The sequence below is a fragment of the Cataglyphis hispanica genome, chromosome 3 (genome assembly GCF_021464435.1).
Source record: "Cataglyphis hispanica isolate Lineage 1 chromosome 3, ULB_Chis1_1.0, whole genome shotgun sequence".
NCBI lineage: Eukaryota > Metazoa > Arthropoda > Insecta > Hymenoptera > Formicidae > Cataglyphis > Cataglyphis hispanica.
The window spans coordinates 8,735,432-8,754,831 of record NC_065956.1 but is presented as its reverse complement, the minus strand read 5'-3'; the positions used below and the strand labels follow the sequence as shown (position 1 = coordinate 8,754,831).

Sequence of the window (19,400 nt, the reverse complement as noted above, 5' to 3'; positions counted from 1 at the left end):
TTGGTTTAAACGACGTTATTCGATTAAATAGCCATGTATTACGCACGTTTCTCTTTATATTACGACGTATTACTTGGTTTAAACGACGTTATTCGATTAAATAGCCATGTATTACGCACGTTTCTCTTTATATTACGACGTATTACTTGGTTTAAACGACGTTATTCGATTAAATAGCCATGTATTACGCACGTTTCTCTTTATATTACGACGTATTACATGGTTTAAACGACGTTATTCGATTAAATAGCCATGTATTACGCACGTTTCTCTTTATATTACGACGTATTACTTGGTTTAAACGACGTTATTCGATTAAATAGCCATGTATTACGCACGTTTCTCTTTATATAACGACGTATTACTTGGTTTAAACGACGTTATTCGATTAAATAGCAATGTATTACGCACGTTTCTCTTTATATTACGACGTATAACTTGGTTTAAACGATGTTATTCGATTAAATAGCCATGTATTACGCACGTTTCTCTTTATATTACGACGTATTACTTGGTTTAAACGACGTTATTCGATTAAATAGCCATGTATTACGCACGTTTCTCTTTATATTACGACGTATTACTTGGTTTAATCGACGTTATTCGATTAAATAGCCATGTATTACGCACGTTTCTCTTTATATTACGACGTATTACTTGGTTTAAACGACGCTATTCGATTAAATAGCCATGTATTACGCACGTTTTTCTTTATGTAACGACGTATTACTTGGTTTAAACGACGTTATTCGATTAAATAGCAATGTATTACGCACGTTTCTCTTTATATTACTACTTATTACTTGGTTTAAACCAGGTTATTCCATTAAATAGCCATGTATTACGCACGTTTCTCTTTATATAACGACGTATTACTTGCTTAAAACGACGCTATTCGATTAAATAGCCATGTATTACGCACGTTTCTCTTTATATTACGACGTATTACTTGGTTTAAACGACGTTATTCGATTAAATAGCCATGTATTACGCACGTTTCTCTTTATATTACGACGTATTACTTGGTTTAAACGACGTTATTCGATTAAATAGCCATGTATTACGCACGTTTCTCTTTATATAACGACGTATTACTTGGTTTAAACGACGTTATTCGAATAAATAGCCATGTATTACGCACGTTTCTCTTTATATTACGACGTATTACTTGGTTTAAACGACGTTATTCGAATAAATAGCCATGTATTACGCACGTTTCTCTTTATATTACGACGTATTACTTGGTTTAAACGACGTTATTCTATTAAATAGCCATGTATTACGCACGTTTCTCTTTATATAACGACGTATTACTTGGTTTAAACGACGTTATTCGATTAAATAGCCATGTATTACGCACGTTTCTCTTTATATAACGACGTATTACTTAGTTTAAACGACGTTATTCGAATAAATAGCCATGTATTACGCACGTTTCTCTTTATATTACGACGTATTACTTGGTTTAAACGACGTTATTCGATTAAATAGCCATGTATTACGCACGTTTCTCTTTATATTACGACGTATTACTTGGTTTAAACGACGTTATTCGATTAAATAGCCATGTATTACGCACGTTTCTCTTTATATTACGACGTATTACTTGGTTTTAAACGACGTTATTCGATTAAATAGAAATGCGATGTAGATATGTTTTTGAAAAAATGCTGCGTTAAATTATACGGAGAAATAATGTAGAATTGAATCTCATACACTATTGAAGAAACTTAAAAGAACTGTGCATGTGTATATTTTGAAATTAACTATGAAGCAGTAAGAAGATAGAAATAAATTATTTACCATTCATACCTCTGCTCCATCCATCGTCGGATTGCTATCCTAGGACCTTCTTTTCTTCTCTTGTTCATCTTGTCGTTTTCTCGTGACGTTCACATTCACTCGTAAAAACACAAGTTAATTTACGATTAGTCCAGAATAAGACAATCGTACTTCCGCATTTGTGGCACTCGCGATCGCACAACAATTACACGAAACATACACTTTATTATATAAAAGAACACGAAGAAAAAAGATTTGCGATATTTACACGATGCCAAAATTATGCGTCACTCGTAAAGAGTATACTATCTCTATTATTGAATTATTGATTCTTTTATTTCTTATTTTTATAAAGTTAATTAATTGTTAATTTATAATTGCTAATTATAGCGAATCATATTTTAATATCTGTCGCGATCGCGGTTTAGAAAAAGAAATTCGAAGCATCTACTTTATTGCTCGAGCATCTGCTGTATGAACAACAGGGTTATAACATCGTAGCAATAGCACGTTTGTGTTTACATCACCAAGCGTTAAACGACGTTTCTCGTTATATAACGACGTATTACATACTTGTCAAAAACACCTTTGCAATCGTGATCGCCGATTTTTTATTTATCGACAGAAAAATTTTTCTCTTTACTTGTTTGTGTTCTATGAGGTACTTTCCGGCTCTTGGTAGGTCATACACTACTGTACATGCGTGTTGTTAGAAAGTTATAATAATTTCAGACAATTTTGTAATATAATACAAATTGCAGAATATCGGGTTGTTGAACTTCACTACAAATCACAACTAGAATAATATTATATATCAAGTCGATATTTTACTCGTCGGATTCAATGACATTAAGTTGTCAACTAATATGCTTTATATATGTGTTGTGTATCGAAACACTTTGAAAAACAAATAAATCCCTCTTTCACATTTTCACCTTATAAAAGCCTCTTGTAAAAAATTCTATATTGTTTCTTCAGATAACACAAATATTATCTGATTGGAATGTATCGGTAATTAAAGACGTTCGACATAATGTATAGAGCATTAGAATATGACAATTTTTTCAGCGCATGTTTTTATCTAAAATATGTGCGCAAAGTCGTGGGGCAATATTTCGATTTCATAAATCATTTTTGATTTATTATGTACAAGATTATTTTAACTGTAATTTTTCAAACACACACAGATTTTTCACGTATTAATGATAATACCGATTTCGTCATATTTCAAGCAAGTTATTAATCTTAAATGAGAAGCTCCTCGGAATAAAAGATAGCAATAGAAACTTAATTTTACTTAATTATTTTCTAAATCAAATTAAATTAGTTTCAGATGTCATTAGGTCAATGATAATAATATTGCGCAAGATATTTTAAACGCCATTTATTATTTTTTATTACAATTAATTTCAGATCTTTAATCTTCAAGCAAGTTTCATTTATGAAAATTAGATCAATCGTTATTAAATTGCAAACTAATTTTAGATATGGAGGAGAAAAAAAGAATTATAATTAATAAAATAATATAATTATCTTGTACAAAATCTTCTCAAATTACCTTTATGTTATACATTATGTTAATTACGTTTTTGCTTTTTATATTAATTATTACATGATTTTTTTTCATTTTACAGGTAAAATTACATTACGTTATAGTCTAGAATAAAAATATATAATGCGTTCTCTTGTAGCAAATTTGGTTGGATACATTAGTGCGCACTGGTGAATATTTTAAAAATTATCATATAAAAATTGACAATATAAGCATGAATAATTAAAATATTAAAATAATTATAATAGCATGAGTTATTATTCTTTTTTGTGTTCAAGAATAATAATAATTTCTAGTATTAATTATTTTATTTCTTTAATTATTTATGACATAAATATGTGTGCAATTATCTTTATATACATTAATGTATCTAACTAAATTTGCTATTAAACATTACACAAGTCATGAAATTGATGTGTTTTATTTATTTGTCCGCTTTTTAATATTTTTTGAAATCCTTAATTTTAAAAAAAAAAGAAATCACTGAAGATATCACTTGCAGATTTTTCAATTTTTTTTTCAAAGGATAGACACTGTAGTTAATTTACACAATTCAATGTGTAAAATTAAAGCGTTTTGCAGTATATTTAAAACAACATCGCATGCATATAATTAATTTATTTATTTGTCAATTTTGGTATCGAATTGCAACGATTAATATTTATATCATCCGGGTATTTCTACAAATAAATAACAAATGCTATTTCATATTTGCACGTTTATATCCGAAATCCTTTTTCATTGTCCTTTTAGGTAGCTGTATATATATTATTTGACAATATACTTTCGTAAAGATACTTTCGGAATACAAAGATATTTTCGTAATGTATAATAAATTTTTCACAAACATTAATATTATTTTTAGACAATATTGTTTTTACAAAATATATTCAAAAATGATTTGTCTTCCTTAAATGTAAAAGCGTTCCAGAAGAAAGAAAAATAAATTATTTAGTGATATCATCAAAATAAAACTAAATTAATTTAATATTTAATTACTGTTGACTGCAATTTATAATAATATAGCGATATATAAGATATTTTGAAATACATTCTTCTTTTTATTATAGTTAATTTCACATTTCTATTCATTAAATAATTTTTTTTAATAAGAACTATATTATGATTGTATTATATCGCAAATATACGTTCGTCAAGAAGAAATAATTAAAATTAACATAATAAAAAATTTGTACGAGATTCTTCGGCGCTTTACTTATATCATTTATTATATATTTATAATTTCATACTATTGTATATTATTCATTTAATTTTCATTTATTTTATAAATTAAAAAATTTTTAATTGAGATGTTTTGGAACTTGCAAAGAGCGTTTGTACTTTTCAATTTCTCTCTTCGGGATGTATTTCGTTATGCTGCAATAAAGCATGATACTCGGAAAACTTTTTATAGCAAACGTCGCACATGTATTATTCTATATGAAAATGAAGATATTGATATGATTTGAAAAAAGAAGCTACATTTTTGGCGATATTTTATAAACATTTCTTAGCATCTTTCGTTATGGTTTTGTACATGTTGTCGTAATTGCAGTTTTGCCCGTAATTTCTGGAGCAATGAGATACGCAGAGAGAACTATTCGTGTATGTTATACATATCATCATGCTCTGTCATGAATTGATAGTTTCTTTTGCACTTTACGGCGTGGATTAGCTGGTGATTGCTTAAATCTATTGTATTGACAAACTGAATCTTACATATATCGCAGGTGTACGATCTCTTATTTTTAATCAATGCAAGATATTGCATTGCAATAATCAATGTACGTACATGTTCAGTACCATTATTGTCTGAAGATTCGAAGCTTGCTCCTTGTTCCATCTCGCTTGCTTGACGATTTTTATGACGTTTCAATGCGGAATTTATTTCTCAAAAACACCTTTGCAATCATGATTGCCGATTAGTTTTCCGACAAAATTTTTCTTTTTGTTTGTTGTGTTCTATAAGGTGCTTTCCGGCTCTTGATAAATCATATACTATTGTACATGCATGTTGTTAGAAGATCATAATAATTTCAGACAATCTTGTAATATAATATAAATTGCAAAAAATCGAGATGTTAACTAAGAACTGCACTGCAAATCACAATCAGAACAATATTATATATATAATCGATATTTTATTTGTCGGAGTCAATAACGTTAAGTTTAAATGTTGACTAATACGTTCCATGTGTACTGTGTATTAAAATACTTTGAAATACAAATAAATTCTTCTTTTACATTTTCATCTTACAAAAGCCTCTATGACCTTGTGAAAATTTCTATATTGTTTTTTCAGACACAACATGCTCTCTGGAATGCGCCAGTGATTAAAGACGTTCATCATAATATATTAGAATATATCAATTTTTTTCAGCATGTTTTTATCTAAAATATGTGCGCAAAGTCGTGAAGCAATATTTCGATCATAAATAATTTTTGATTTATTATGTGCATGTACAAGATTGTTTCAATTTTCCAAATGTATACTGATTTTTCATGCGAATTTCGTCAATTCTGATTCTACTACATATATATTAAAAGTTTATTATTAATTTGTTTTTGAATTGTAGACAAGCACCCTTTAATCATTCAAATATTGTTTAAATAAACTGCAAATATTTAATTGGAATGATGATAATATTGTGAAAAATATTTCAGATTCTCATCTTCAATAAAATTTAATCTTTGAATTTTTTATTTTTGAAAGCTGAATTGTTTACAATGCAAAAATTAAATTACCACTGAGGAATAACATTACGAGTGAACAAAACAAATAATAAAGTCAACTTATACAATTTGACTAGAATATCTAGTCATTTAATATATATACATACATAAATTATGTTATTTATAAACTTTTGCATATTGGAATGTTTTATACAATATAACTATTATTATTGTCTTATAATCTAGATAGATAATAAATAAGTTACACTATATGTTTTGGAATATCACAAGTCATGGATTTGCGTGATTTATTCTATAATATAAAGTATAATTACAAATAGAAATTTAGTATTAATATAAATAAATAAACATATATTTTTAGTATTTCCTAAAAAAATATCCTAAAATGTCAATTTTCAATGATGCTATACATGATGTTTAACGATTTCATGTTCTATGATAAAAATATATCTTGCCTTTATATTATATTCTGTGCTGCTCAAATTTTAAATTATTGTCGTTGTAATTGAATCTTCTGTCATATTATTATATATTAGAATAGAAATATATTTCAAAAGTCACTTATTTGGAAATATATATATCCATATCTTAAGATATGTAATCATTTGAAATAATTCATAAGAAGATAATTTATGAGTTCTCGATCAAGAATATTTAAATTCGCAATTATTCAAATTCAATTCCAATGTGAGACTAAAATTAATCGGATTTGATTCGATTTTATTCTTGCGAATACCCGCACATTCCTAATCTTAAACGTTCGTGACTTTTGAGATAACGTTTCTGACCAAAGCTGATGCCGCATTGCTGACACGTATATGGCTTTTCCTCGGAGTGGATACGCTTATGCCTAGTCAAGTCGTTCTTCACGCCGAAACCCTTGCCGCATATTTCGCACGTATGATTTTTTTCACCCGTGTGCACCGTCAAGTGACCCAGCATCTGCTGTTTCCAGCGAAATCTCTTGGCGCAATAGATGCACTTATGTGGGAATTCATCTGTATGAATCTTACTATGTATATAAAGGGATGCTTTAGTCTTAAATGTCTTGCCACAGGTGTGACATACGTATGGGCGTTCACCGGTATGGATGCGCCGATGATCCTCCATGGCTGTCTTCATAGCAAAACTCCGACCGCACATGTCGCAAGTGTGGTTCTTCACGCCATCATGCACGTGCTTCAGATGATAATATAGACTACCGCCCTGGATAAATTGCTTACCACAAATATGGCACGTATACGATTTCTCTCCCGTATGCGTGCGTACATGAGCCCAATGGCTTTTCCGTGAAGAAAACTTTTTATTACAAAACTTGCAAATCATTGCTGCATCATTGATGGATGAAATTCTTTCGGTTTTACATTGTTTGGTATTTTTTTCTAGACAAGCATTAGCGTTTATCTCGGCGTTATGTTCTATCGAAATGTCTTTCGTTTCCTTTGCACCATTTGCGCGCGTCAATCTAGCAGGACCTTTATCTTTTGTATTTTTATTTTTCTGCTTGTCACTTGTTGATTTATTTGACGAATGCATTTTGGAAAATATATTTATTTGAGACGGTAAACATTTAATTGGTTGATCATTAGCAATATTATTTGTAAGAGAGGGAATATTCTTTGGCTCTTCATCGATCGTATTGAATGCTTCAGTTTGAATCGAATTAATTTTATTATTATGTTTTCCGGCGAATATCTTGTACTTTTGTCAAGAGTAGCTATGGACGGTTCGTTCGTGCATAATTTGATTCTTTAATCTGAAAAATAAAAAATAATATGCTTGTTATCGAATAATTATTTATACTACATATTTTCATTATATTAATGCAATTTCCAGTATTCCAAAATTTTTATTAAATGAAAAACCAAATGTAAAATAAGATTATATTGTCTGAAATAAAATTTTGTATTTTTGACAGATTTAATTCAGTTTACTCTCTATTAGTTGTATTAATATTTATTATTTTATTGTATTAATTGTATTAATATTTATATATATTTGTATATTTATAATAAAATTTTGTGTATATATATTATATATAAAAATAATTCGATAAAAGTATTATTTATACAAGAGATTTTTTAATTTTTAAGCTAAGAAAAAAATATTTTATGATATATAAAAGATTAATTTATTTATAATTTTATATTTGCTAGAGGAAAGTAATGTATAATCAAACAAGCAAAATATAAGAAAAATTCATTGTTTTTCTGTTTTGAATAAGCAACTATATTGTAATCATTCAATATCAATTCCATATCAATAGAAATTCACTCGTTGCATATACAACAATACTGGATATACTTCAAAGATAATTATAACTTCTAAAATATAAGTAGAAGTGTCTTCGATTCACTTGTCTGACAGTATCTTCCCCTGGTAATTTGAAAATATATTTCCTGAAATATACTTACAACTTGTTTTGTTCAATCTTCTTCTTCTGATATTATTTAATAAATTTTGCAGCAGAATTTGATGTTAACTTTTCAAAATTACAGAATATTGTTGTCATTTCACGTCTACTTCTTTCTTGATAGCATCTAGTCAAAGCTTTTTTTTGTTTAATTATTTTTGTCCAATAATTGTTAAAAAGTCCAAAGGATATTATTTTCTCGAGAATAATGACGAAATTATATCCAGTACCAATACATTCTAAATTGTCTTTACACACATGCAAGATTCTCTTTAATCCATAATACAAAAAATTAATCAATAAACCGAATAAATCATCTAACATTTCCGAACCATATCGACATAAAAAGAAATAAGTTCGAGAAGTCGAGATATTTTTTTCTTATTTGCTCTTATCGGGTTACAATTAAATTTTTAAAATGTTTAACATTTTCAAGGCTTGGCAACCAGTCGCATGGCTTTTCGAAATGTTTGTTGATAAGATGCCATCGTAACGATTGTTTTGTATTGAATTCCGCCATACTGGTAGAACAACTATACGGCTTTTTGTGTATACGTAGATGATTATACAGATTCTTCGATGTATAGAAAACTTTATGACAGTACACACATTTATATTGAATTTTACCTTGCTTTTTTCTGCGACATATCAATCCCTTATAAGCTGCAGGACAAAAAAGGCAAATGTCTGTGTGTCTTGTTTTGTGCCATTCTTCATGATACTTTATAAGTGTTTTCCGATCGAGACAGATTATATTACAATAAAAGCAAACATTTATTTTGTTATGATCGATCAAAATATGACAGTCTAACTCTGTTTGTTTGATGAATCGGTTACATTTGTAGCAGAAAAACGATTCTTCCAAAGATTCGATACGGCTTCTTACTTGATTTGCTGACATCTTTGCGTTCTATCAGTGGCACTTTATATAATATTTCAATTCAAATTTATCATCAAAAGATACATTTGTGATATGTAAAAGTTGTCTTTCTTCGGGATTCTTGCTCCTGATTCCTTTTTTTCCTCTTCTTTATTCGTTAGGATTTTATTCGACTGAATGTTTTTCAATTTTTCTTAATTAAGAATTCACATAGATTTATATTATGAAAAACCGTGATAATTCATTTCATATTACGATTAACATTTCACTTTGACTAGAACGACGTTACAGCATGTGTACAATCTTCACGAATACTGCGGCAACGAGCTTAGCGGTCAACACTTTATATATCGTTTTATATTTTCTCAGAGCGTATCCATAAAGAAACAACATTCTGTTTATATTTATATGTGTACAGCTTTGTGAAAGTTTTCGCAGTGCTTTTTCAGATAGCGTTCCTGAGTGAATCCGGCATTACAAATCGGGCAAATATGCGACTGTTGATCGATATGAGTACGTTGATGACGAACAACGCAACTCTTGCTGCGGAAACGCTCGTCACAAATATCGCAAGCATAGGGCTTTTGATCAAAATGCCAGGATACATGCTTGTCCAATTCTTGCTTCCTCCGGAAACTGCGATCGCATAAATCGCAATGATGCGATAAAATTTGGGAATGATAGAGACGATGCACGTGTAGAGATGCCTTCTGTTTGAAAGATTTTCCACAAATCTCGCACGTGTGAGGTCTTTCGCCAGTATGGGTGCGTCTGTGCTCGTCCCTCGACGCCCTTGAGGCGAGACGACGGCCGCACACGTCGCAAACAAAATTCTTGACACCGTTGTGAACATCACGTATATGTCTGTTCATGTTGGATGCTGATCGGAAGCTCTTGTCGCAAATAGAACAGTTGTAAGGTCGTGCTCCTGTGTGAATATTGCAATGGATCAGCAGATTATACGAGGTCGAGAGAATTTTCCCACATTCTTTACACTTGTAAGAGATGCATTCGTTCTCAGTCATTTTCGAGCGAGTTAATTCTGCATATTTATGTTCCGATGTCTGTTCGCATCGTCCCATATTGTTTCGAGAATCTATCGTGTGGTTCTTTCGAAATTTCTGCTTTTTTTCAGAGCTATCCAGATGGGAATCTGCTGAATGATCGTTTCGCGATTCCAATCTTTTATTGAGATCATCCGAATGAATCAATGATTGATATTTAGAAATTGTTGGACGAACTTTGCCGACATTAATCAATAATCCTTCCGTTTTGGGTTCGTAGTCCTTTTGCGAATTGTCTCCAATGCGTCTCATCTTTTTATTCGATACTCGACACGTCCATCTGAAAAGAAAGTTAGCCTATTACTTCGCGGCGGCCGAGCAGCGTGGTGGTTCATGATTGAGTCTTTTATGATTAACTAAGTAACGTTTCTGTCGAAATGAGAGACTGCAATCGGTACAACGCCAAGGTTTCTCGTCAGAATGAATCAGACAGTGTCGCTTCAATTCGTACTTGATACGAAAGCGACGGCCGCAGATATCACAGGCATGCGGCTTCTCACCAGTATGTTTGGTAATATGCACCATCAACGGCGGTCGCGTGCGAAAGGTTTGTCCGCAATAGCTGCATTTGAACGGAAACACGTCCGAGTGCGTTCGATTATGCACAAACAGGGAGGCCTTTTGCTTGAACGTTTTACCGCATACGTTGCAAACATATGGCCGCTCGCCAGTATGGATGCGTCTATGATCCTCGACATTGCGTCGCGTCGAAAACATACGGCCGCATAGATCGCATGGTATTTTCTTGATGCCGGCGTGGGTCTCTTTCAGATGTCGGGCCAGGCCTTGATTTACGCGAAACCGCTTGCCGCATAAGTGGCAAGTGAACAATCGCTCGCCCGTGTGAATGCGTAAGTGCCAGTAGAAGGTATATGGTGAATTCAGATTTTTTCCACATTCGCTACAATGATAATACATCTTACCGTTGTGCTCCATTTTAGCACGTAGTACCGTCTCTGTAGCGACAAATGACTTTCGATTCCTTTTTATAAATTCAGGATGCATCTCCCTTATATGGGCGTTTAATAGCTTTCTTTTTTTCGCAGTATGTTCGCAATACTCGCAGGAGTAAGTTTCTGATCGTTTTTTCGGAAATTTTGTTGATGAAACCCGATTTTGATCTTCATCATTATTTCTATTCTTGATGTTTTCCATTAGATGATTGAAATTATTTTGACTCATCAAATTATAATCTGTTTTCCTCTTATCATTTATCATTTTAATTCCTGATGAATCTTCTTTGTTGGTTGCATTACAAATCATCACATGACGTATAAGATGATATTTTTGTGTGAAGACACGTTGACAGTTATCACAAGTGTAGCCCTTTTTTACAGATTCACTTGTCGATGGTAGGACTATTGATTGATATTTTAAGGTATTTGAATCTGCTTTTTCGTTGTATCTTACAAGATTGCTATTATCCAGTAAATTGTGTGTTTCGTTTTTTGAGGGTTCTCTAGCAATCTCTGGAATCAACGTGCTTCTCGCCGGATTTTTTTCATATTTTATCGTAATATTATTTGCCCATAGAGCAGCGCTACGAGAGCGGCATATCACGAAAGATTTCTTCGTTGCCGTTGTCTCACACCTGGAAAAATAACAAAGGTGGCAGGTTTGAATCGGTTTCCTTTCAAGCATGAAAAACCATTCTTATATAAAAAGAGAAGACAAAGAGAAAGCGGGAGAGCGATATAGCGTTCAACACAAGCTGTTATCACTAAGCACATCCCTTATCGTTAAGAAGCTCGCAGAGATTCATTGTGCCGGCTCTTAATGTGATTATTCAGATAGCGCTTTTGTCGGAAAGCGAGACCACATTTGATGCAGACAAACGGCTTGCTCTCGGAATGAATCAGCTTGTGTCGCGCAAGTTCGGATTTGACTCGGAATTTCTTCGCGCACACGTCGCACACATGATTCTTCTCGCCGGTATGCGTAGTTATATGAGCCAACACCTCCTGTCGTCGACGGAATCGTTTACTACAGTACGAGCACGCGTGAGGAAACTCATTAGTATGAAGTTTACTGTGGATATAAAGGGATGCTTTGGACTTGAAGGTCTTGCCGCATGAATCGCAGACATATGGCCGTTCGCCGGTATGAGTGCGCCGATGATCCTCTCGTGTGGCCTTGGATGCGAATGATTTGCTACACAGATCGCACATAAAGTTCTTCAACTTTGCGTGCACGTCCTTCAAATGCCTAGTGAGACCGCCGGAATCGCGAAACTGCTTGCCGCATACGTGACAAGTGAATGGTCGCTCATCCTTATGGATTCTCATGTGACGTAAATACGAATCCTTCAATCTAAAGCACTTCCCACATTCAGCACACAGAAAAGATTCCTCCTTATGTGATGCTTTGCTGTTTTTATACAAATCCTTATCTATTTCGTTATCAAGGGAACGTATCGATTCATCATCTAGGATTTGATCTATCGGGATTTTCTCCTTATCGCGTGCAATTGTCCGATGAGGTTCATTTTCGCGATTGGAATCTTTTATAGAGTTTTGTGTGGAGATATGCTCTTTCTTCACCTCAGCAGTCAACCTCAAGGGATCGTTCTCCAGTTGCTCAGACATGATGGGCGGTTGATGCGCCGTGTCCGTCACAGTAACCCAAATCGGATCGCAGTCCTCGGTCGCCATACTCTCAGGCTTTTTCAGGTTGCGCATTCTCGATTGACATCGTTTCCTGTATGGCTTCCAAAATGCATTCTGCATGTCCGGGGACACTTTAAACGGTGTCCGGACGCCACATGACCTGCAAAATAGCCGAAACTTGACTCCAGGTTTCGCACTTGCGGACGATTGCCGTTTTGAGCTGGTTATATTTCGGCGCTTGTTTTTCTGAGTATAATCTTTAAAGCCAACCTTCGGTCGTTCCGATACATTGCCTTTTTCTTTCTATGCTTTCAAAATCTTTCATTAGGTTGCCGTAAAAATTTTCTTGGTATGCCCAACGCCGGCAAATCGTTTTTTTTCTCTTTTTTTTTCAAATGATTGATTGAGTCATCAATTATAACGCGTTATAATTGTGTGTATTCAGTCAGATCGATTATATCTCCATCTTTTCGTAAGACAAATAGAAAACATTTCACAAGCATAGTATATAGCATAGTATATATATATATATATATATATATATATATATATATATATATATATATATTCATTTATTCTATTTATCTATCCCCACTAAAAGTATAGTTATAGCGATTATAAGCAAAATTAGGTTTACATAAACGAGCAGATAGTGAGAGCAAAAACTCTGTGCTTTTTTTTATATACAGCTGATAAATTATGAAAATATATGATATTTTTACCTGTTAGATTTATTAATTTCTTCTATGTCATGTGCCCCATTTTTTGTGTCAATTTGCTGATCAGGCTACAATAAAAAGATAATTAAATATCTTAGTAGAAACAAAGAAATTATTTTTTACAATATTTTATTATACTGTTTTATTACTTACTTGTGAGTTTGTCGTGTTTGACACAATGGTTGGAGTTGTTGTTGTAACCAATGTAGAAACTTCAAAATTAGCTAAAGATGCAGGATAATCCTGTAAAATCAAAGAATGTATAATTAATATATACTGCTAAGATGTCAAAAATGAGATAGAGAAAGAAAGATAGAAAGAAGCATTTCACATTAAATCTTAAATGATAAAAAAAATATATAGTCAGGAAGCATGGAGACAATAAAAATTTGTTTTATTTTATATTTTCTTTTATCCTGTCTTTTATCTTACATTTTAGATTATAGTAAGTGCACTAAATTACTATAATTATATACACACTTTCTTTAATAATATATTATTTACCTGTTGCTTATTTTCTAATGTTTCCTGCAGCTTCAGTAGTTTCTTCTCTGCACTTAGACATCCCTCGCTTAATTCATGCCAAGCCAACAATATGCCTGCACATTTATGACACAGTTGCAATGGCAGAGTATCGTTGTCAGATATCTGTGAAGTAAATAGCACATTATAAATAATACACCATCACTGAGATCGTCGATATTTAAATTGTTAAATTTAACGATTAAATATTGTACACACGTGTATTGGTAAGTATTTGAGTATTTTATTAGACAAGTCGTGCTCCGCTCCTTCGCCCTCAAAGATAGGTATTAGATTATCGCACGTATTGGCGCATGTCCTGCAGAGGTGTATCCACGTGAGGACTTCCTTCGTTTCGTGCTTGTGGGATGTCGTTTCCTCGACATTCTCGCCGGAGTATCGCTCGCCCTGGTCCTGCGATACCAGGAAGAAATCATCCTCAGTCCCCGACTCGTTGCGTTCCCGCTGCGTCACTATACTTTTCACAGTCTCGATTAGTATGGCATCCTCGCCGGAAGATTCCAGCATCGCCGTATTCCTGGGTTCCATGCCGACGAAGACGATGACCGGACACCACGTGTCCGGCACGCGATCAATATGACAATCGAGTAAATTCGTCGGAAATTCGTTGGAAATTCGTTTGTTGTGCGACTATAGCGCGTTGACCAATATATCAAAATAGTCGATGAAAAAGTAGAAAACACTTGATATCCGAACGATGTTCGATACTTCTTTTTGATTGTTTCATCCGTATTCACGACCGGTTGACAGTTTTCCAAGGAATCGGTCTTTCAGCTTATTAGGCATCATAAGCATAGATTAGTAGATAGCCAAAGGCCCGGATGAAGGCGAGACCAGTATTTTTCATTGAGATCAGTATATTTCATATCGTTTCAGCGCCATAGCGTAGTAGTGGCCAAGGCAGCAATTACGTTCCCAAGGTAAAGTCGCATCGTTAACACAATGGTAACAAATTTTCAAAAGTCGCATCGTTATTAATACGATAGTAATGCTTTCCATTTAATCAAAAACATTAAAAATTATTTACATTAAAATTTCTGTCTTTCTTCAATATCCACGTGTAAATAGAAAGCAACAAGGAATATGAGTTTTATGTTTTAGAAAAGTTTGCAAAACTGCTTTTTTAATTAATTATTTTATTTATAATTTAATTCATAATAAACAAATAATATAATTATGCAATATATAATTATGAAGAAAAAACATGATTTGAAATATTTATCGTACAAAATCTGCTCCATAAAATAGATATATATTTTTTAAAGTTTATTTTACACAAAAGACAACTTGTAGTGAACGAGATGAGCATTGAGAGTGAGCAAGACGAATATATGAATGCGAGTAAGACAATATAGGAATGAGACAATCATAGAAGCAAACAAGAAGAAAATAGCAACGTCCAAAGAAGATACGAATATCGAGCCTTTGCCGTCCTTTTTTTCGCTTGCTCTTATTATTGTCTCGTTCGCTTCTGATGATAATAAGACATTAAGAGTGAGCGAGACTATCACAGGAGTGAGTGAAAGAGGAATATTCATAAAAGCTCGATCTTAATCCTCGAATCTTCTTTGCACGTTGCTATTTTCCTCTCGCTCACTTTTGTCATTGTCTCGCTCACTCTTATCATTGTCTCAGGAGCGAGCGAGACAATAAGAGGCAAGTCTCTCTCACATTTCATTGGTTTCATGATGAATTAGCCTGGACTCGAACCAGGGGCAAAGTCTGTTGATAAAATCAATGGAATTTAGCCTGGACTCGAACCAGGGGCAAAGTCTTTTGATAAAATCAACAGAATTTAGCCCAGACTCAAACCAGGGGCAAAGTGAGTCAATAAGGGGCAAAATGTGTTGCACGGAAAGGCCGGCGGGCCTTTGGCTATCTGTCTATTAATCTGTGTCATAAGATGCCATGGGACGCCAGATCAGAATCAGCAGAGACGCACGGCGAAGTGTGACCAAGGTTGCGTTCCGTTTCACGCGTAGATCGCTTGAAAATCTATAATATATGTAACGTGAATTATAGATTTTCAGGCGATCTATGCGTGAAACGGAACGCATCCCAAATGTTATTGCCCCCTACCCGTGAATGGGATGTGATAATTCGGAAGATTGCCTAAACTGGGAACTATATACGAATTTAGGGGAATAAGCGCGCAAATTTAAAAAGGTCCCTTTCTCTCTGACAAAATTTCACTTGCAATTGTAATCTTTGATTAATCGGAATGATTTGAGACAATTGAAATTGTGAACTAATATATGTATAATTTCTAGATTAATCTAGAACAATAAAAGTATTCTCCTTGAAAAAAAATGACATAAAAAAGATTCTTTATATTTTTTTCTATTAGTTATAATTATTCATAAACTTATAGGATAAAAGATGTCCAAATGGGCATCTGTTTCTTTTTTTGTTACATCTCTCTCACTTCAAATAAATATATAAATTTTAATTTTAAGAGAAAATTATATCCCACTGGATGTTTCTCTTTCTCATTTTTCTTTCTCTATAACGTATATTTGAAAATATTTTGCTGAATATATTACGAGAATCTCTATTTTATTATTGTTTATATGCGCGCTCATATACACACACATACACACACGCACGCACTCGCGCGCGCGCCCGTTTGAGCTTGAGATGTGATCAATAGCGACATTAATACCGTAATTCGGAGCAACGTTAATTTGAAATCCGTTAAACCCTCTGTGCATCCTTCCAATATTTTTTTATTCTCTTGATTTACTGGATTTGCATTCATTGTCGCCTGAAAAGCCGATACAGCTAGAAATATCATTGTTTCTATTTCACCGTTCGAAAATTCGATATAATGCTCTCTTTCTCTCTCTCTCTCTCTCTCTCTCTCTCTCTCTCTCTCGTAATTGACTTGGTTCGCAATGAATGACCGCGACCGATGGTGATTACTGTTCTCGCGGATATAATGAGAGGATTAAAACAACATTCCCCTCATCGTCGTATTTAATTATTAACGATATATAGAGGATGAGGGCCACGCAATTCCGCGTATATGTGCGTTTTATTGACCGATCAAACAATCGGATTTCATATTTGCACGCGTTTGCGAATGACGCGCGCACGATGTAATGACGGCGATTTAAGAGCGCTCTCGCAATTACATGATTAAATCGGGCACATCCGCCCTATACGAGTTTACAGCGGCACACACAATTGGGCGATAACACGTAAATTTGATATCGGATATTCGCGTACAAATGATCGTATGTTCGCGCGTGGCGAGGGTAACAATTTTGTAATAAGTAATCTGCGCGCGCCAGCAAGAATATTATCGGATTTATGCTGATTGTTTTTTATTGAAACGGATATGTTTATTGGATAGTCACATGAGCTGCATGAATAATAACTACCTGCGATTAATTGGTCTGTAATTAATTAGTTCATGTGAACGACTCGTAAGCGTGTGAAATCTATTTGCTATTTTAGATGATGTATCCATTTATAAAACGGAAATCAAAGAAAAAAGAGAAATTTTTTTTTTTTTTTTTATAACATTTACAACCAATAATTCGTTTTTTAAATGATACTTGATTTCAAATTTATCTCGCATCGATACATCATCATTTCATCGCGACTTATTAATATTAGAGTCCTATAGGACTCTAATTAATGATACATGTCGTTCTGGATTTATGAGTTTCAAATGGATGCGAATGAATTTGGTCGCTACATCGATGTGAAATTAGCAGCTTTATTTTCTTATGCTGAAACGGTTGCGGGGATGGAAACGGAACGGATCGGCACAGCATCGCGACGCGTTTCATTAATAAGTATATTCATAATTAAGAATTCACAATAGTGCATTTTAAATGCATTTTAAATGCAGTCTCTTGTAAACATGCATATTTCGCGAGATTCATTGATCCAAATATCTATTTATACATCAAATCTATAAATCTCTCACGCGAATAGTTCACAATTGGAAGCAACGGTTATATTCTCCAATATATTTTATATTTATAAATATTCGGCGAATATTTATCTTTTTTATACGTGTATATTAATTCATCTATATTCTATATCATAAATAATAATCGCTTTGTATATATTAGAACGCAAATGTATATTACTTTTCTAATCGAAATGTAAAAATGCACGAAAGTATAGATTAGGAGCAACAGGTGCGATGTATTGGCGCGAAATTGGCTGCGCGCTTTCCGAATTCCCGCCGTCGTGACGTCATACGAGATTCGTCCATCTCGCTAATTTGCGAAGTAGCGCGCGTGCCGCACGGATCGTAGCTTCGCAAGACGCGTAGTTTTCGCGTTATTTCTTCGTCATATTATGATAAAACACGCGTCACGTGCGATTAATATCAAGAGTGCTGTATAAAGTGCCACGAAATCGTCGTATTTAACAATAATTAATACACGCGCGATTGTGTTTCCGCGAGTTAATCGTGTGCGCACGAGTGTCATGGAGGATCTGGAAATATTGAGAAAGGAGCAACTTAACGAGATGACGTCCGATATATTGTGAGTAATATATCATCATCTGTTACTTTGAACATTAATCGATCTGTTATCTCCAGTAGTCACTTTTTATATCAATACGTGTATAATATAATGTGTAAATAAATATGGATATATCGGAAGGCAAGGAGCTCTCTGATGATTTTTGTGAGATGAGATTTTATAATATATTATTAAACTTGATATAGAGATATAAATATCAATGGGAGATAAATTGTTAAGCATTTTTCTAACATTTCTTGATACATTTTTAAACTTTCTGCCAATTCAGCATTGGTTTGTCTAGTTATTTGTCTATTTATTTGCAGCTACAGCTTTCTCATATTTCTACAATAAATGTGTTTTATATTTTTTTCTTGCTTTCCCCAAGCTTTAATTTCATTGATTTTTACTATAATTTAACAGCAACATGCTTTCAAACGTACATATAAATATTTATATCGTAATTCAAATATTTAATTGATAATGCATAAAAATAATATTAGATTTTAAAAATAAATTTTTATCCCAATGTCTAATTAATTTATATTTTTGCGCATAAAAAAATTTAAAAACAATCATAATATAATTATTATGTATGTTGTAAGAGATATTCTTGCTTGTATTTTTTTTTATATTTAATCTCTATTTAATTAATGCTTA

General features: G+C 33.0%; 3 protein-coding genes across 4 annotated transcripts; all 3 read right to left on the bottom strand.

The window, feature by feature from the left end:
- Positions 1-6,201: 6,201 nt before the first annotated feature.
- LOC126848254 (zinc finger protein 235-like) lies at positions 6,202-10,637 on the bottom strand. Its single transcript, XM_050589012.1, has 2 exons — positions 8,443-10,637; positions 6,202-7,784 (listed from the first exon to the last, which is right to left on the bottom strand). The coding sequence occupies exon 1, from the start codon at positions 10,635-10,637 to the stop codon at positions 9,726-9,728; it is 912 nt and encodes a 303-aa protein (XP_050444969.1). The 3' UTR covers positions 6,202-7,784; positions 8,443-9,725.
- On the bottom strand, positions 6,749-7,564 carry LOC126859420 (gastrula zinc finger protein XlCGF7.1-like). Its single transcript, XM_050610700.1, has one exon. It carries the CDS (start codon positions 7,562-7,564, stop codon positions 6,749-6,751), a length of 816 nt encoding a protein of 271 aa, XP_050466657.1.
- Positions 10,638-10,685: 48 nt separating the features above from the next.
- Positions 10,686-15,080, bottom strand: LOC126848240 (zinc finger protein 558-like). Of its 2 annotated transcripts, none has more exons than XM_050588980.1 (5): positions 14,452-15,080; positions 14,215-14,358; positions 13,864-13,953; positions 13,714-13,778; positions 10,686-11,976 (listed from the first exon to the last, which is right to left on the bottom strand). In XM_050588980.1, the coding sequence occupies exons 1-5, from the start codon at positions 14,779-14,781 to the stop codon at positions 10,686-10,688; spliced, it is 1,920 nt and encodes a 639-aa protein (XP_050444937.1). In that variant the 5' UTR covers positions 14,782-15,080. The 2 variants fall into 2 exon arrangements, with proteins under 2 accessions (XP_050444937.1, XP_050444938.1); XM_050588981.1 differs by lacking the exon at positions 10,686-11,976 and adding an exon at positions 11,984-13,151.
- Between the last annotated feature and the right edge of the window lie 4,320 nt (positions 15,081-19,400).

Excerpts from the sequence above, each read along its gene's own strand:
- LOC126859420 (XM_050610700.1), bottom strand. The coding sequence starts at position 7,564 with ATGCATTCGTCAAATAAATCAACAAGTGACAAGCAGAAAAATAAAAAT.
- LOC126848240 (XM_050588980.1), bottom strand. The coding sequence starts at position 14,781 with ATGGAACCCAGGAATACGGCGATGCTGGAATCTTCCGGCGAGGATGCC. Across the intron at positions 14,359-14,451 it reads TCAAATACTTACCAATACAC|ATATCTGACAACGATACTCT; the intron begins GTGTGTACAATA and ends TTTACTTCACAG. Across the intron at positions 11,977-13,713 it reads GAAATTAATAAATCTAACAG|GTGTGAGACAACGGCAACGA; the intron begins GTAAAAATATCA and ends TTATTTTTCCAG.
- LOC126848254 (XM_050589012.1), bottom strand. The coding sequence starts at position 10,637 with ATGAGACGCATTGGAGACAATTCGCAAAAGGACTACGAACCCAAAACG.